Source organism: Phyllostomus hastatus, unplaced genomic scaffold (genome assembly GCF_019186645.2).
Source record: "Phyllostomus hastatus isolate PE091 unplaced genomic scaffold, TTU_PhHast_1.1 phas_scaffold_78, whole genome shotgun sequence".
Classification (NCBI taxonomy): Eukaryota; Metazoa; Chordata; class Mammalia; order Chiroptera; family Phyllostomidae; genus Phyllostomus; species Phyllostomus hastatus.
Window position 1 is genome coordinate 51,500,523 of NW_025334041.1, and position 17,799 is coordinate 51,518,321.

General features: G+C 39.7%; 1 protein-coding gene across 5 annotated transcripts in view; it reads right to left on the bottom strand.

Annotated features, from left to right (window-relative positions):
* Positions 1-7,361: 7,361 nt before the first annotated feature.
* AMPH (amphiphysin) overlaps positions 7,362-17,799 on the bottom strand; it is a 284,998-nt gene continuing 274,560 nt past the window's right edge. For all 5 annotated transcript variants that reach the window (XM_045828637.1, XM_045828635.1, XM_045828634.1 and 2 more), the window contains 3 exons: positions 16,275-16,517; positions 13,757-13,858; positions 7,362-8,567 (listed from right to left, as the gene is read on the bottom strand). In XM_045828637.1, the coding sequence (XP_045684593.1) occupies positions 8,460-8,567; positions 13,757-13,858; positions 16,275-16,517 (453 nt within the window). In that variant the 3' untranslated portion in view covers positions 7,362-8,459. The remainder of the gene's footprint in view (positions 8,568-13,756; positions 13,859-16,274; positions 16,518-17,799) is intronic.

Consider the following 17,799-nt stretch of genomic DNA (forward strand, 5'->3'; position numbering starts at 1 on the left):
TTAGGGATGAATTCCACAGGGACAGGAGGATTTGTCAAGATAAACTTAACAGACACAGATTCCCATCGAGAGCAGAGCCAAATAGAAGAGTGCTTCACTGAAGGATCCTTAACCCTAGCAGAGTTCCATGGGAAGGGTACTTGCTACTTTACAGGAAATCTCACCTCACCTGGCTCAAATTATACAGATTATTGTTTGAATCAAGAGTTTGTGCCGGCTTCTGAGAAAACCTCATTGTTAAAAGCCCCAGAAGGCATATGGTTCATATGTACCCAAGGGATCTATAAGTGTCTCATGCTGACTAACCCAGAATTTTGTGTAAGCGCATACATAATCCCACAGGTGTATCTATATGGAGGTAACCCTGAGTTCTTAACTGACTCCTCAGAGAGAGTAAAAAGAACCCCACTGTTGATCCCTATCCTAGCCACTTTAGGGATAGCAGGATCAGCTGTTGTAGGAACCACTGCCCTAGTGAAAGGTGAAACAAGTCTCAGGCAACTATCCCAAACGTTCTCAAAAGACATCACTCTGCTCCAAGATCAAATAATATACTTAGAGAGACAAGTAGACTCCCTTGCAGCAGTAGCACTACAGAATAGGAGAGGCTTAGATCTCCTATTTTTACAACAAGGAGGATTGTGTGCAGCACTAGGGGAAGAATGTTGTTTCTATGCTAACCACTCTGGTGTTATTAAAGAAAATATCAAAACCTTAACAAAAAGATTAAAAGACCGATCAAGAGAAGATGAGGATACAAACTGGTATGCCTCTATGTTTAGACTATCTCCTTGGCTAACCACTCTGCTATCTGCAGTAGCAGGTCCATTACTATTAATAGTTATAGCCCTTATATTTGGGCCCCTTATACTAAATAAGTTACTTAATTTCATTAAAGAAAGGATAGAAGTAGTTAAGCTAATGGTACTGTCCCAGCCCTATACCATCCTTCCAAGTGATGAATCAATGGTTTGATTACCCCCAAGAGAAAACGGGGGAATGTTGGGAACAAGGAAATTAAGAACTAAGTTTAACCTTAATAGGCGAGAACTACATTGTAGCTAAAATAAGAAATGATAAAAGAGGCAGAGTACAGTAAGCAGAGCTCCCTGTATCTAGCAGACGCTCTCCCCCAGGGAAGGCTAGATAAGCAGTGCTTTGTAGTTTTTTTTAGTAAGAAGATAGAAGGCTAGCTGGCTGGAGCCAGATTACTAGGTTAATGAACAAACAGCTTTCCCGCCTTATGAAAGAATGCTTGGTTTGAAATTCCCGCGCGGCCTTTGTAAGTGAATTACTAACTGCCACGTCTGCTTCTGTATAACGCTTGCTTACCTGCCCATATATAAGGACGTAGTTGTAAGCGCTGGGTGCGGCTCTCAGTTGTGGCTCCTAATAGCCGTGTGCCTCTGGCACGTTTGGAGAGTTCGCCCCTGCGCAGGTTAAACTTGGCCAATAAAGTAACATCTTTGGTACCCTGAAAGTCTCCAATATTCATTCTTGAGTTTGCTGGATGCAACACTTTGGAATTTTGATGATAGCATTAGGTCACTACTTTAAGTGTGTACAGCATTAAATAAACATTTCCTTTCCTTTTCATAAATAACTGGCATTGAGAGATGTCTTTCCTACAGGTGGCAGACATAATGAACCTGGGGGGTTCCTTTGTGGTAATAGTATATTGTCCCTTAGGTCCCCTCTTGTTGCTCTGTAACATTAACAGTAATTTGTAAATATTGAAGATATAACAATAAAATAATATACATGATTGAATGATTAAAATTATATTAAGGTTATAGTCATTATTACTGTTATTAGTATCTTATTGACTTGCGTGTATTTTTCTTATGTCTTCTAGACAGTCATCCAGTGTGAATTTTGGCTGTTATGCAAATATTCTTAGCAAATCTATAATCTGTCTACTAACGTTGTCTAAAGTAACGTACTATTGAAGCAGGAGACAGCATAGGAAGAACTCTGAGACTGCAATACTGTCACTGGCCAGCATTTAGCACCCTGGTTGCCAGGAAATCCCTTTTACCAATTAGGTAAAATAAATAGTAAACTGAGGCAGGGAGGAGGAAGGAGACAAGTCTCACATGCTAACTCAGCAGTCCTGAGCCTGTTCTGATAATATCACCAGGTATTCCAATATCACTAAAAACACAATATTAGCGAGAAAGAAGAAAAGTCCTTGAAATTCTATGTAACATTTCCACTATCTGGGAAAGAAAGCCTTGAAACTGTGCTTTCATCCCAAGGCCTGAATGTGGGAGAGGGTCCCCGGTGCCCAAAGAAAAAGCCCATAACACAACTTTGGTTAATTGCCTATCTCTGGTCACTATCTGTTTTAGGAGGGAGTCCCTGATGCTTACAGAAAGAGCCCATAAATAACTTTGGAAATTGCCCCAATTTTAATTAACTGCCTCCTGTCACATTTTTTTTTACAACAGGATGACCAAATGGAGTCTGGAGCAAGATAAGAATTCAGGCAGACAGACCTCCATTCATCCCTAAATTTGGGTAGTCACATTCCCCCAGGAAAGCTGGCACCACATTTATGAATAAATCAATATGTAACTTTTTCTCCCTCCTATCCCACCAACTATATAAGTCCTGAGAACAAAGGACTCCCTCTCTCTCTCTCTCTCTCTCTCTCTCTCTCTCTTTGTCTCTCTGTCTCTCTCTCTCAGCTCAGGGGGCTCTTGGCTCTTGGGCCACAGGGCCTCTGGCCACCCGGCCTTAGGCTGCCCAGGCGCTTGCTACCCTGGTCTTCAGCCACTGTTGCTTTTATCACTTTGCTTTGCTCAGAAACTTTCCCTTTCACCTCCTACTCTACCCAGTCCTGTTCTCTTCCATGGAAGTGGACCACTAATAAACTGATTGCATACTACTAGGTTTGCTGATATGTAATTCTTTACATGTGTCAGCAAGAAGAACCAGGTCTCTCCCGTCAACACTATAGTCAAACTTTTTGCCATATATTTTGCATACTTTGGAAACTTGTTTAAGATTTCTCTCAGTTCAATGTCACAAAAGCAATCTATATTATCTGTAGGAGACCATTCAGCGTGGCGTGGGCCCAGCTCCCACTCGCAGATGCATAGGGCCCATACCCATGGATAGGTTCTCCTGTGGGCAATCAGGCCTGCAATGTGCCTAGGCTGCTTTGAGTCTTGCTTTTTGCTAAAAATTCCCTTGCCCTGATTTGTAGCAAACATTTGCTGCTAAGTAACTTCCTAAAATCCTTTCTAAACATTCCAAGGATGAGTGTAACCAGTTCAACTACTTTTGCCTTTTCACCTGCAAATATCCCTCTTCTACAATGTGATTAGAGGCATTGGCTCCTTTGTTTTCTGTAAAAGGTAACCATGTAAAGCAACCTGTGCATAGTAAATGAGGACCATCATGTAATGTACCCAGAGATAGAAATAAAGACTGGTCACGGTCACAGAGGAGGCCTCGGCTTTTGCTCCCCCTGAGAGAAAAGCCATGCTGTCCCTTTTCCTCCACCGGACTCGGTAGTCCATGTGAATGTCTCATTTCATCCATAATGATGTGGACACTGTGGGCCAGTGTCTTCATCAATTTTCTTCTTTAATTTCAGATTTCAGTCCATTTTGATCCTAGCATTGAGGTTTCTGGATTTTCCTGAACTAGTTGGTCACAGTCTCTTGTTCATTTGCTCCATGCACTTGTGTTGAGGTACCTGGAGCAGATCCAGGATACAGAAAAAAGTAGATAGAGAGTTTAACAGTTGGTGGGGAAAAGGAAGGGGTAAATGGTATCATGATTAGACTAAATGAATTAAGAGCTGAATAGGTGCAGGCAGAGAAGTGAATTGGTAGAAAAGGCTTAGTTGGGAAGGTGGGACCTGAGCTGTGCCCTGAGGAAGAGGGAGATGCAAAAGCAAACAGGGAGGGGTGGGAGCTCCTGGAGAAGGAGGCTATAACAGGGCCAGCAGAGTGTAGAAGGGCAGTGGAAGGGCAGGATGGAACAGTGAGAAGACTGGGGGACCCCTTTGAAGGATGCAGAAGACAAGAGTTAGTGAAGACATGGAGGATTTTGAAAACCAAGCAAGGCACAGGGATTTGCTATAGGATAAAATAGATATTCATCATCAGTGTATGTGGCGGGAAGAACAAGTGAGGGTAGTAACATTTTTACATGAGGGTATGGTAGAAGGTTAAGAAGAGCAGGCAAGCTGGAGAACAAGGGAGTGGGAAATCAGGGAGACAAGAAGAATCACCTGGTCTTCCTTGACAGGATGAGGACCTTTCCTAGATGAGGTGGCAGGGATTAAAGTGCAAGGTCTCATGACATTGTGAGGGAGGAAATCAAGGCAGGTGTTTGGTATATGAAAAATGAAGCACAGCGTGGGCTCCCACGTCTCTGGCATTCTGAAAAAGGGGATTGCTCTATGGCGTGCTGCAGGGGGCTTTGAGACACATTTCATGAATGCAAAGTCTTAGTATGTGCATGTGGCCCAATGCACAGTAACTGACTTAGCAAGAGCTTGATAAATGTTTAATAAATAAGTGAACTTGTGGACTTGGAGCACTTATCGAACACTCTAAATGAAACATTCTCCGGACAGCTGAAGTACAAACTGATGGATGGAAATTGATATTGTCCCACATCTTGCCCCACTCCAGCACCCACTGGGAAAAGCAAAATAACAATAATAATAATAACAATAATAATAATAAACAGTGACATTGAAGAAACAATAAGAAAGGTAGGAAAACAAGGAAAATATCTTGGAATCTTAGAATTTCAAGAAGCTTGGTGGCATCATCAAGGGCCACAGAAATCACTTTGTGGTCACTGGTAGGATTTTGGAGAGCAGAGCATGAGGACACAGAGTTTAATAATATGTGTTGACAGGGGGAGAGTAGAAGGGCATCAACCATTTCAGCATTATTTATTTGGCTTTTATGAACAATTTATCTCACCCCTGCTGAGTGCCAAGGAATGCTGCCCGTGAACAGCCAGGGTTCACCCACCCTGGTGCTACATGATGGGATTATCATGAAGTTGATCTGAAACAAGCAAGTTCAAGGATGACCAGAACCACCTAGCTCTTGAGTCTCTAAGTTGTCTAAGAGAACTTTGGTCATTATCTTCTCCATGCAGCTGCCAAATGTCCAATTCAACAGATCTGGGAAGAGGCTGCATCACGCTGGGAAGATAGGAGCTACACCACCACACACGGAAACTGATCACTCATCTCCACAATCTGTCAGAGAATGTTTGTGAGGCTTTTAGCTGGGTTTCAGGTAAAATCCAGAAAACAGCTTGGGCTCCTTTGAAAAGAGTGGCGGAGTCCTGGCAAGGCAAATCAGTTCACTTCTAGGGCTTCAAGGTGCTCAACCATGTAATTTGTGTGGAATAAAGCCCTGAGCTTCAGTCATTTTTTAAACTCATTCATTTATCACAACTTTTGCAGTTTCCCAAGGGCTTTTTCTTTAATGGAGCATCAGAATGAGCCAGGGAGTCATGCTGGAATTTTCTTATAGCTTGATTATAGGTTTCGTCATGTCATAAGAGAGGACTCCAAATTCTGAACACATACTTTCCCTGGAGCACAGAGTAGGTATGGTGTTCCACTCACTCAGAAGCTGTCCAGCTTTTCAGAAAGAGCAGTCATTGGTGGAAGCAATAACAGCACAGTGCCTGGAGCTGTTCCTATCCCAGGGTCCTAGCTAGGCTGAGATATTGTTAAAAATTCAAATTGCCAGAGTGTTTTGCTGAGCAAGTATATACATTGCTCAGATTTAAATGTGTGTCTGTATGTGGTAGGAATGCAAGAAATGTGTATGTTTCATAAAACCCACAAGCTTTCTTTCTCTAGTTCTTTGAAGGTCCTTTAAACTATCTGAAGTTCCGAATGGCACTGGGTTTGTAAGAGAAATCTTAAACTAAACTACAAAGGGGAGGCTTCATAGGACTTAGTGGGTCTTCCGCCTTTTGGAATAAAGTGTAGCTACCAACACCAATATATGACTGGGTGACACGCCAGGGTGGTTTGGTGGCCCAAGAACTTGAATTAAAGTAACTAAGAAAGGGAAGTGATAGGATCTTTCAAACTAGTAACCACAGGAAGTCCTTGAAACTAACTACTCACAGGTCCCTCAGAAAATTCACTGAAATGGAAAACATGTTCCTTCCTTATCTATAGGCATTTCTGGAGAATGCCACTATCTCATTCTCCTCCCTCTCATCCTCTTAATTTTCACTGCTTTGGGAAATTTAGGATCTTGAAAATTAACAAATAATCTGATTTCCTTATTTGGTGTTAAATTTTTTTCAAATGCTATACACTAGGACAAAGTAGCTAATTAAAAGCATGTCATTTTTGAAGAATTTGTTAAATTCCTCCAGGAATGTTATGAGTGCAGGCTGTACTTATTGAAGGAATTATGTCCTGCCCAGCTGTGCACTTGAGGAGTCAGTTTGGCAGGAGCAGGAGAGGAATTTCAGAAGAGCTTTTCTAGGCAATGAGCTTGTAGAACATCAGGCAAATTTATTTAAGAACTACTTTTTCACTCTTAGTTTTCAACTTCTCTTGTGTACTCTTAATGCCAGGAAGGGGATCTATTATAAATCTTACAGTGCTGCATGTTATTTGCTAAGTTATTAGTTATGCTGCTGGGCAGTGCATGTTGTTTTCTTGTGCCAGACTAGAATTCATGATGATCCAGCTTCCCTATAAATTAGCCCTTGGAAAAATCTTGGGTCAGTAATTGCTATTTCCCTAATAACATTTAAACATCAGAATCAGAAATCCATCTGGAGATTTCAAACAATCAATCAGAAATACATACCAAAATTAAAAGTCTAATAATACGCATTCTTGATCAGCTTCATTGCATATAGAATTATATTGGCAAAAAAAGAGTCTAAATGAAATGGAAGGTTTTTGCTTTAAGAATCATCTTCCATAAATAATGGTCCTTCTAATCTATTCCATCTGATCTACTTTTCTTTTTATGTACCTACAAACATAAACATGTCAAAAAGAAGTTACCAAAAAATGAGGCCGATGTGAGAAGAAATTGCTGATTATGAAGGTCATCATCAGGTTTTCCCTGATGCACAGAGTGGGGGTATAGGGGGCACCTCTGCAGGGCCTTCATCCACAGCCATTATTCATGCTGTAGTGCCTGTCAGGCTGCGGGGACCAGCAATCACTGGAATGAAGGGACTGTAGGAAGAGAGGGGGGCTGTGGAGCATAACGAAGAGCAACAAGATTTCTGCACAAATAACAACTCTAACTAAAACTGTTTTAAGTAGTGCATGCAACTGAGACCAGCTTTCCAGAATAAAAGACTCATCAGAAGGAATTGAGGTAATTGCTGGAACTGACCAAAGGTTTATTAGGAATGACAAGCACTGAAAACATTATCATTACAGATGATTTATAGATACAGCATATATCACCTATATTATTTTTAGGGCAATCTGTGAAGAGGAGTTGCATAAATATAAGGAGCTCCTTTTACATATTCTTTTGGGGTGGGATTATATGCCCCATTGTCTAGCCAGTCTCTGAAAGGCAAGTTAAGTTCACTGCTCATCCCCAGTTACCTGCCTCCAGCTGCAGCAGCCAGACTTCTAGGGCACCAGGCTCTGCCTTCTCCATGAAGACAACAGCTCTGACATGCTATCTGTCATCACACCCTTAAAAATGCACATTTTGAACACAGATATGGTCAACTTTTTTGGCAATGGGATGGCTAGTCTGTTCTGAGGCAAAACTGCAATTGTAATGCCAGGTAAAATAAGAGCAATGCATGTAACAATGATACTTGAGAGGCAAATGGCTATCATGGAAGGGAAAGAAAGCAACTTCATGTATGTCATTTTGTGCATACACACAGATTCAGGAGTGATGGGAACTAGCTTGTGTGACTGTGTATATATGTGTGTGTGTGTGGAGAGAGAGAGAGAGAGAGAGGTTTTGGAAAAGAACATCAAAAACTTCTGCAGCAGTTTACTTTTGAACACAGTAAACTTGAAAGGGGGAAAGAGAGATCACAAACACACGGGCTCACACCTGCACTGGGGAGTAAGATAATCTTGTACTACAGGGTAATTCATCACATCTTCTGCAGGGCAGCCTCTCAATACCACACACTTGGTGAAGAGAAATTAAGGTTCTGGTCTGGAGAAAACTACTTCAGAATTGGTGGGAGGGAATTAAGTGCCAGAATCTCCACAGCTTGGACAAAGCACAAACAAACCCTTTCTTAATAACATGAGGACCATTTAGGACTTTCTCCTTCATTCACTTTTTTCCTTACACTTTTTTGCACACGCATTCCATTGATGTCCTTTTAAGCTTCGTCCAGCATCAGTCTGTAAATCATCAGGAGTGTAATAGCAGAAGTGAATTCTGCAGGTTTTCATGAGGGTTTAAAAACCCCCAAACCAGGCTCTTTCTACAATACTTTTGGCCCTAAACCAGGCGCTGGGTGAAGTTCTCTGGAAAGAGGCCTTTGTAGGTGGCGAGATCTCTGTACTGGAGCCAGTCTGATTCCTTCACTCCTACCAGCCAGCCGGCATCCTGCAAGCAAGATAAGACAAGGCTTTCAAGGTCCAACTATTGAAAAATCTGCACTGCCAACAATTAACAAAATAATTTGTTAAAGAAGTGGTGTAGTTCTGCACCAAGATGTTACATTGAGTGTAAACTGCTGTGTTGATACAGGGAAAACTAATTGAAGGTTAGTATTGATATTACAATTTATATAAAGTACACTTAATTGACATGAGTCGTTAAGAAGGAGAAAAGAATTAGAATTACAGCCAGTACAAACACAGGAACGCCACATGAAAGTAAGTCATGCACAGGAACACCTCCTGTCCTGTGGGTCATGGTAAAAAAAGGCTTGAGGAACCCTGTGTTAGGAAAAACTGCTGACAAAGCTACAGAAGGTCTCATATTTCATCCTGAACCATTTGCTGATGAGAAACAACACTGTCGTTCTTTCCTCCAGTTCACATCACATACCCAAATAAACCACCATATACCAGGCTTATCAATAATAACAGCTAGATGTGTTACCTGATATTTCTGTCGTGTTTGTTGCTGCTGTGATAATATCTAATTTTTTAAGTTTACATAGTACAAAGTAGTTTGTTGTCATGATGGTCCTGTTGGAAACATTTGTATGTTCTGTATAAACTATTCCTTATAAACATTTGTGTATCTCATAGAAGGTATCTGCCTTCATGTGTATCTGCCATCATGGAAATGCAGATATGTCAAAGAAAGGTTGAAGAAAGGTTAAAGATCCCATCCCTATGTGGTCATACAGCATTGGAGATTGTATGTAAAACTGAGAAACAGAGGCTGCCATCTGCCCTTGGCCTATGGAAGATAAACAGAGCCTAAATGGAAAAGCTGAGGTAAAGGAACAATATGAAACATAAGGACCATGTGAAGCAAAACTAGTGGGGAATGACTGTTTTTACTATGCTAACTAATCGCCTGAAGCAATCCCTCTTAAGATGAGGGATGGCCAGATTTAACCCAAACCAATTCCCAAAAAAGTTCAAGTACCTCAGATAAAATGAAGACTTAAAAATTAAATAAAGAAGCTGAACATATTCCCTTGTAATAAATCTGAGACTATAAATCAATGCTGCTAAATAGATAAAAATATAAGCATTTAGACGGGACAATTTTTGAAGGTAGAAAAATAGATTGAGAAAAAGATGACAGTAAAATAACTAATAATATCCTAGCTGATGACAAAAATTATAACGTTAAAATTATAATGTTAAATTTTGTGTTACAGACATGAAGAACAAAGTTATACCTAAAGTAAAGGGTGATAACTATATTTTCTTTCTATCTTATTTTATTTTTTAAATTAAACTTATTGGATTAACATTGGTTAATAAGATTATATAGGTTCCCAATCTATATTTCTATGATATAAAGTATTTTCTAAAGCTCCAGTAAGTATACAAAAGGCCACATTTCCCCCATAAGTGTCTATATTTTATATTTGACTTTATTTACTATGAGTGAAAAATCTAATGGCACCAAGTAGAGTCATGCATTTAAAATTGTATCAATAAAGAAGAAAGTAAGGGACTTGCACAAACCTATAATCAAGATATATTTAAACACATATGCCGAAATACAATTTATGTGGTAAAGTGAAGAACATTATTAGCCAATATCAATCTTTATCTGAGGAAAATACATAAAATTGAATTTTAACTATTTAAAATATGTGGTAGACTAAGAATCTCCAGTTTTGGTAAAGGTAAAAAAGCTTGTATCAGATAAAGGCTTATTCCCTGAGCAAATGTAAGCACTAAAATAACTACTGAACACATATTTATATAATACCTAAAATACATATGTATAGCTATATACAATTACTTATATATAGAAAAGACTGTTACAAAATATGGAATACAAAATATAAGCTTATATAATTCCATCATTAGAAATAAATGGGGTGACCCATATATAACACCTGTGTGAAGGCACTGAGTAAGCGAGAGCAGGCAGCAAGCAGTAGAATATTTAATGCTGGTAGGTAGGGTACTGCCCAGGGGAGACTTATGCTAGCACAGCTGCCCCCTGTGGATGCTCCTCAGTCTGTGTGGTGCAGAGCATACAGAAATGAGAGCTGGGGGAAGCGGGACTTTTATGGGGAATATCTCGAGGAAAAGGAGAGAGCTGTGGAGAAAGTTCCCCAAATAGGCAGAGAAGCTTCCCTGAAACCCTGAGCTGTCCCCCTGCTGTGAATGCATCAGGGGGACCCCATGGAGCCTAGGGAAAGCAGGAAGGATGGAAAGGATGAGGAGAGATTCAGGCAGTGGAGGGGAGGCAGAGTTTAGAGTTCAAATCCCATCAAGTTAGAGGGCTTGGTAAACTCAATGGGATTTCGACTGAAATCCCAGATGGGGCATGTCTTAAGAAGTAGAGACCATGGTCCAGGACTGGGAATTTATCCTACAGTAAGGCAACATTAAAACAGACCCATGCTAAGAAAGTATAAAACAAATTTCCATGAATTCAAGGTAATTAACCAGTAGTTTGAATGCCTACTAGAAGAAATAATCTTCATTCATAGATAGGAAATAGAATCCAGATTGTTTAATGCTTTACACATTGCATTCAGTACCAATGAAAATAAATTTTACAGGAGAGGGGAAAAACAAACAAACAAACAAACAGGGGAACTGCCCTGGATGGTGTGGCTCAGTGGATTGAGTGCTGGCCTATGAACCAAAGGGTCGTAGATTTGAATCCCAGTCAGGGCACATGCCTGGGTTGCAGGCCAGGTCCCCAGTAGGGAACGTGAAAGGTGGGTGACCACACATCAATGTTTCTCTCCTCCTCTCTCTCTTCCTTCCCTTCTCTAAAAATAAATAAAATTAAAAAAAAACAAAAAAACAGGAAAACAACCAAGTGATAAAAAGCAATCAATATATGTGTGTCCAGGATAGTCAACCTTTTGAAATTAGCAGTAAGAAATTTAAAGCAGTTATTATAAATATGTTCATATACTGAAAAGATGAGAACAGAAAAGAAATCTCAGAAAGGAGATGAAAATTATATAAAAGAACAACATAGAAATTATAGAATAATGTAGATAACATCCTAAGTAAAAAAGACACAGGATAAGCTTCACAACAAATTCAAAGTAGTAGGAAAAAGGGTCACTGTACTTAAAAGGCAGGTTAATGGAAATTACCCAACCAGAGTACCAGAGAGAAATAAATATTGAACAAGAAAGAATAGTCTTAGATATCTAAAAGTCCAACATATATAGAATTGTAGACAGAAAAAGAAGAGAAAGAAAAACATTAAGAGATAACAGCTGAAAGTCTTTCAAATGAAAGACATCAGGATACAAGTCTAAAGGATCTCAGTAACCTCAAGCATGAAAACCATGAAAAAACAAGAACTAATCACATTACATTTCGAATGGTGAAACACGATACTGGCAAGTTCTCAAAATCTGTCAGGGCAAAAGTCACAGTATTAGTACTTTTAAAGTGTGGAAGTAAAAAGTTAACTCAAATTTTTTTCCTCTAGGGAAAAAATATTTAAAAACAAACATGAATAAAATTTTCAGATAAACCAAAGCTGAGCTGAGAGGAATTATTGCCAGTAGATCAGCACTCCAGGAATTGGTAAAGGCTTTTTTTTTTTAACTCACCTGAGGATGTACTTTTTTCATTGCTTTCAGAGAGAAAGGAAGGGAGAGAGAGATTGAGAGATGAGAGAGAGAGAGAGAGAGAGAAAGAAACATCGATTGGTTGTCTTCAATGCACAAACCCTGAGTGGCGCTTCAACTGCAACCTGTATACGTGCCTTGGCTGGGAATCAAACCCCTGACCCTTGGGTCTATAGGGCAATGCTCCAACCTGCTGAGACACACCAGCAAGGGCAAGGCCCTTTTCCCTCTTAATTTCTTCAAAAGATAGCTTATGATTAATGTAAAAAATGTAAATGTGTATTTTATAATGTTTTATAAGTTTATAATATATTTTATAAGTTTAGAATGAGGTATTTGAGATCATCACTTTTACCTGATATTGTTAATATATGCCTTTGTCATTTCCTTTGTCTGTTTGAAGAGTATTTCTAGGGTTTTAACAATTTTATGAATCTCTTCAAAGAATATTTGGCCTTATTAACATTTTCTACTGTCATTTTTATTGCATCCATTTGTGAATTCTTTTTGTTACTTTTTTCCATCTATGCATGTTGTATTTAATTTTATCTATTTTTATCTTCTTAGGCTGAAAACTTATGAATTAATGATCACTATGAGATATTTTTTAACTTGCTCTGATTTCTTTGACCCATGGTTTATTTAGAAATGTATTTTTAAATTTTTTAATTATTTAAGGATCTTACAGATATTTTATTATTATTAATTTGTAACTTAGTTTTATTGTGGTGGAAACTCTTGTTTCCTTGACCCAGAAACTGACCTTTCTAAGTGTATTATCAAGAAAAGGAGCCAAACATGGGGCATGCAAGTCTTAACCTCAAACACAGTGACTTTACTATATGGAGGGAGGCTCATAAATTTTTTTGAGAAGATTACAGAAGTTATAGCTCTTCTCTCTGGAAAAACACATTGACAAACACAATTTACACATTTTGCATGCCATTTTAGGGGTTCACAAATCTTATGAAGAAGAGCAAAATGGAGTTCTGAGCTCCTTAGCATCAGGTCACTATGCTTTTTATCCCCTGGAGGTTATTTTTTTAAATGAATCTTCTAGAAAGGAGATATATTTAAACACGGTGAAATGCAAGGATTGTTAAGTGGACAGCTCCGATGAGTTTTGACAAATGCATACCATGTGTAACCAAAGCCCCTATCAAGATATAAAACATTTCCATCCCCCAGACATCCCCTCATGATCTTTCCTTGTCAGACTCAACACCTTCATAGGAAACTACCTGTGAAGGGGGAGTTGTAGTGCACATGGACAGTGTCTGCATTTCCTGAGGACTGGTGATCACAGGCAAATCCCTAGAAAGCAGATACCTAATAAGAAATAATCTATTTGTATAAAAGAATAAACAATGTAATGGCATCCCAAACCTAAAATGTGTGATGCACTATGGTTATAAGTCCTTAACTCCTTCTTGGAGCTGCCCTGCAGCATCTCAGAAAATGAAATGTCTTTAGGAAGTCAGTGTGCCCAACTGACCCTAAAGGAAACCAAATATAGCCTGTAGCACTTTCCAATCTCATCCTTTACCTGGTCAGCCTCTGAATCCGAGGGGACAACCAAGACCACGTCGCCCCTTTGTAAGGTAAGTTCATCAGAATTTGCTGCTTCAAAGTCATGCAGTGCTTCCACCTGCAAGATTACAAAAGAACTGATTAATGTTATAAAGGAAAATAGAGGTCAAATCTGCCTCCCAGTCAATGAGCTGCAGGCACTCTTACCAGCATCTCCAAGCTAGATGAAAATTAAGACATGCATCACACCTCAAAGAAGGAAAAGGCCTCTGAAGGCAGAATGGAAATCCTCTTCCCTGTTTACTTAAAACATCTGATTCTGCCAGATTGATGCTGAGGTATTTAGTCATGCAACACCTTCTGCTAGAGCTGATATGTTGTGCATTAATTAGTTTAATTTGTCATATTTTTATTAATTTGGTAAATTGTTTTAAACAATAAATAATAAAAATAAAAATTGTTTATTTTTTAACCTGAATTAAAAATGCTTAGCTAAATGTTCTTCTAACCACAGCTTCTGGCATATTGGAAAAACTATCACTATTTATAATAAAATCACTATTTAATCAAACCTGTGTTCAATCTCTTTGTAAAAAAACTTCCTTCTTTTCCTATCCTGTCTTTTAAACATGACAATCTGTTTCTATTTCCCTTTGTTGAAAGATTTCTTTAAAATTTGATCACAGAAAATTTAAAAAGTAGAAAGAATAATAAAATGACCCCCCTTTATGTTTATTTCTTTCATGTACCCTCAACCTCTCAACCCCACTCATGAGATTAAAGAATCAGCTTTTAAAATCCGTGTTTTGCATGTAGAATCACAAACTGTCAGAGCAGAAAATTACTATATTATCTGCAAATTCATTTTTTGGATGAAAAACCTGAAGCCCAAAGAGGGGTGAGTGGTGCTTCTAGCTCCCACTGAGGTCAGTGTGGGAAGCCTGGGCTGCCCAGCCATTCTGGCTTCCAGTGGCACACACATTGCGCCCTTGATTTCTTGTGCTGTAGGACAAAACACAGTGGGACACGTGCCCCCACTAGCCATAGGTTTAATTTTCCCTTCACATAATTTGTCAATAACTCCACTACATCCAACCATCCCCATTTGAGTAGCAAGTCTGCAGTAACTGTCTGATGAGCAGCGAGAGTAGAAAAAGATTATGACTATTCAATCCTACCCCCACAAAAATTTAATGCTTTTTTTTAAAAAAGCTGAATTTTTAAATGTAAAATCAAAGTATGGAACTTATAATTCCCCAAAATATTTTATTAAGGAGAATTAGCTGCCTTTAACACTTGGTTGATGCCTGTGTTTCTAGGTATTTACTGTTTTTGTTTATTTCTTTGTTTTTAGTAAGGACCTTCAGTTTATGAAGGCTCTATGTAACTACTTGATGGCCTCTCTGAGCAAAACCTTCTGCACATAAATTTAGGCCTCTTTTTCTCTTCCTTTTCATAACATATTTGTTCACTTACTTTTAATGTGTGAATTGGCTCCCACCTCTGTGTCAGGCACTCTAACCAGGTGCCAAAGCTGAAGGGCTGATTGCTCTTTCCTGCCCTCCAGAGGTGTCTGACCCAGCTGGGGGCAGTTGAGCCCAGAGCAGAGGCCCCCAAAGAGCTCCCTGGGGGGGCACAAGAGGGCACTCAGGTGGAGGGCATTAACCCATTCCCCACCAAAGGGCATACCGTGTAATTATCCATTTATTAAAAATATCATTACTTTTATTTTATAAAAATATTTTATTTATATTTATTTTTTAGTATATTTTATTGATTATGCTATTACAGTTGTCCCATTTCTCCCCTTTCATTCCCCTCCACCCTGCACACCCTCTCCCACCCACATTCCCCCACTTTAGTTCATGTCCATGTGTCATAAGTTCTTTAGCTTCTACATTTCCCATACTACTCTTACCCTCCCCGTGTCTATTTTCTACCTATTGTCTATGCTACTTATTCTCTGTACCTTTTCCCCCCTCTCTCTTCCTCCCACTCCCCTGTTGCTAACCCTCCATGTGATCTTCATCCCTGTGGTTCAGTTCCTGTTCTAGTTGTTTGCTTAGTTTGTTTTTGTTTTTGTTTTAGGTGTGGTTGTTAATAATTGTGAGTTTGCTGTCATTTTACTATACATGTTTTTTATCTTCTTTTTCTTAGATAAGTCCCTTTAACATTTCCCAAAATAAGGGCTTGATGATGATGAACTCCTTTAACTTGACCTTATCAGAAAAGCACTTTATCTGCCCTTCCTGCCCTGCCTTTTAAATGAAAGTTTTGCTGGATAGAACAATGTTGGATGTAGGTCCTTGCCTTTTTTAAATGGAAAGATGTCACAGCAGTTCTTCTTTGTGCACAGCACAGAAACCCTGCCAGGTTGCACTGTGATGTGGGGATGGAGGGGAAAGCAGTACAAATAAAAAGTGTGTATTGCTAAAAGTAAAAGTAAAAATCAGAAAGCCAAAGGTTCCACTAAAAGGGGATCAAAGAAAATGGATAAATAGCTACCACATTTTAAAAATTAAAAATAGAAACACCTTGTAGAGAAAGCCAGGTGGCACTTGCTGAGAGGCTTGGCTTGCAGATGGAGCAGAGGCTGCTGGCTGGAAGTCCTCAGGGGCCTTTTGCTCAGAGGCCAACTCCGGCATCTCCCTGGTGGGGCCTGGAAGAGCTGAGTCTTCAGCTCCCTCCTTGGACTCTACACCTATAGTTGTTTCGTGGTCTCCCTCCCCTTCATTGTTGGAAGCAGGCTCTATGACAACAGAAGGAATGACCTTCTCCTGGGAGAAGAAAAATGTGGTGGTCCTTTAGAGACAAGACATTTGCATCCTCACCATTACACCATCTGTGGCTCCCACTTCCCCCACCCCCTTCATTCAACCAAATTCCTGCTGTGTCCCAGACGGGATTTAGGATTTCTGGCCCTTGGGCTATCCACTTTCCGGACCTCTCCAGAATCCAATACCCTTAGTGGGATTAATTTCTGGATCTTGGAACAGTCATCCATTTTGGTAAGAGCGTGGTTTCTGTGTCACCTGCGAAGAGGGACAAAAGACTGCAGGGAGGAAGATGAGTCATGGTGGGTTGGAAGAGAGAGTCCTGCAAGGAAATGCAGTCAGCTTCCAAGGTTGCTCTCACCTGTGCAGTGGTTTGTTCTTGTCCCACTACATGCTAGCACTCACTTGAAGCCAACCATATCCTTGTGTAAGTGCTTTTCTCTGAGAGTCTCATGGAACTCCCAAAGAGCCTGAAACCACATTGCTGGTAAAGATGAGGCCCATGATTGGAGGTAATCTACCTGTCCTTTGCTTGTTGATTATCATCAGAGCCACACCACAGTCACAGTTTAAGGGCTAACAATTCCCACCAACCACTCCAAATCCTCTGTTGTCTGGGAAAGCAGAATCAAAGGATCAAGGCCTCCCCTTTGTGTTTTGACAAAGATCAGCAAGGAGGGGAACTTAACTCCAATAATGAAAGTCTGGAGATATTTCTTGCTTTTCTGATTAACTTCTATATTCCCTCAGATGTAAGGAGACCTATGCACTTCTGTTCTTCAATTCAGAGAAAATAATACACTCTTTCAACAATAAAACACAAGTTTTCTTGGCATGGTGACAAGAAAGTATTACAAAAAATAAAATACACTTTTGAGACATTTCTGCAAACACCAATTCAACCTGCTGATTTTCTAGTGGGATGAAAAGGATAATTCGGTTTCAAACTTTCCGTAACTCTGGACAGGCTTCTGGAAATTTATCATGAGTAAGATAATGAGAAACATGGAAAGTGTAACATTAAGCTCACTCTTCACTGTTACTCCTAGAATACAGAGGAACCAAACATGGGTTTTAGAGGAGCGGTCCTTGCAGGGTACCCTGGTTTGAGGCTCCCACAGCCAAGGCATAGATGGCAGCGTAGCCTTGAACGCTCCTCTGAAGGAAGGAAGAGCTTGGGCAAAGTCCAGCTTCATGTATGTAGTTAATAACCCACTTTCCTTTTGAAAGTGCAACATAAGGATGGGCTTCAGGTAAAAGGAGCTTAATTTGGAATGAATTTGGG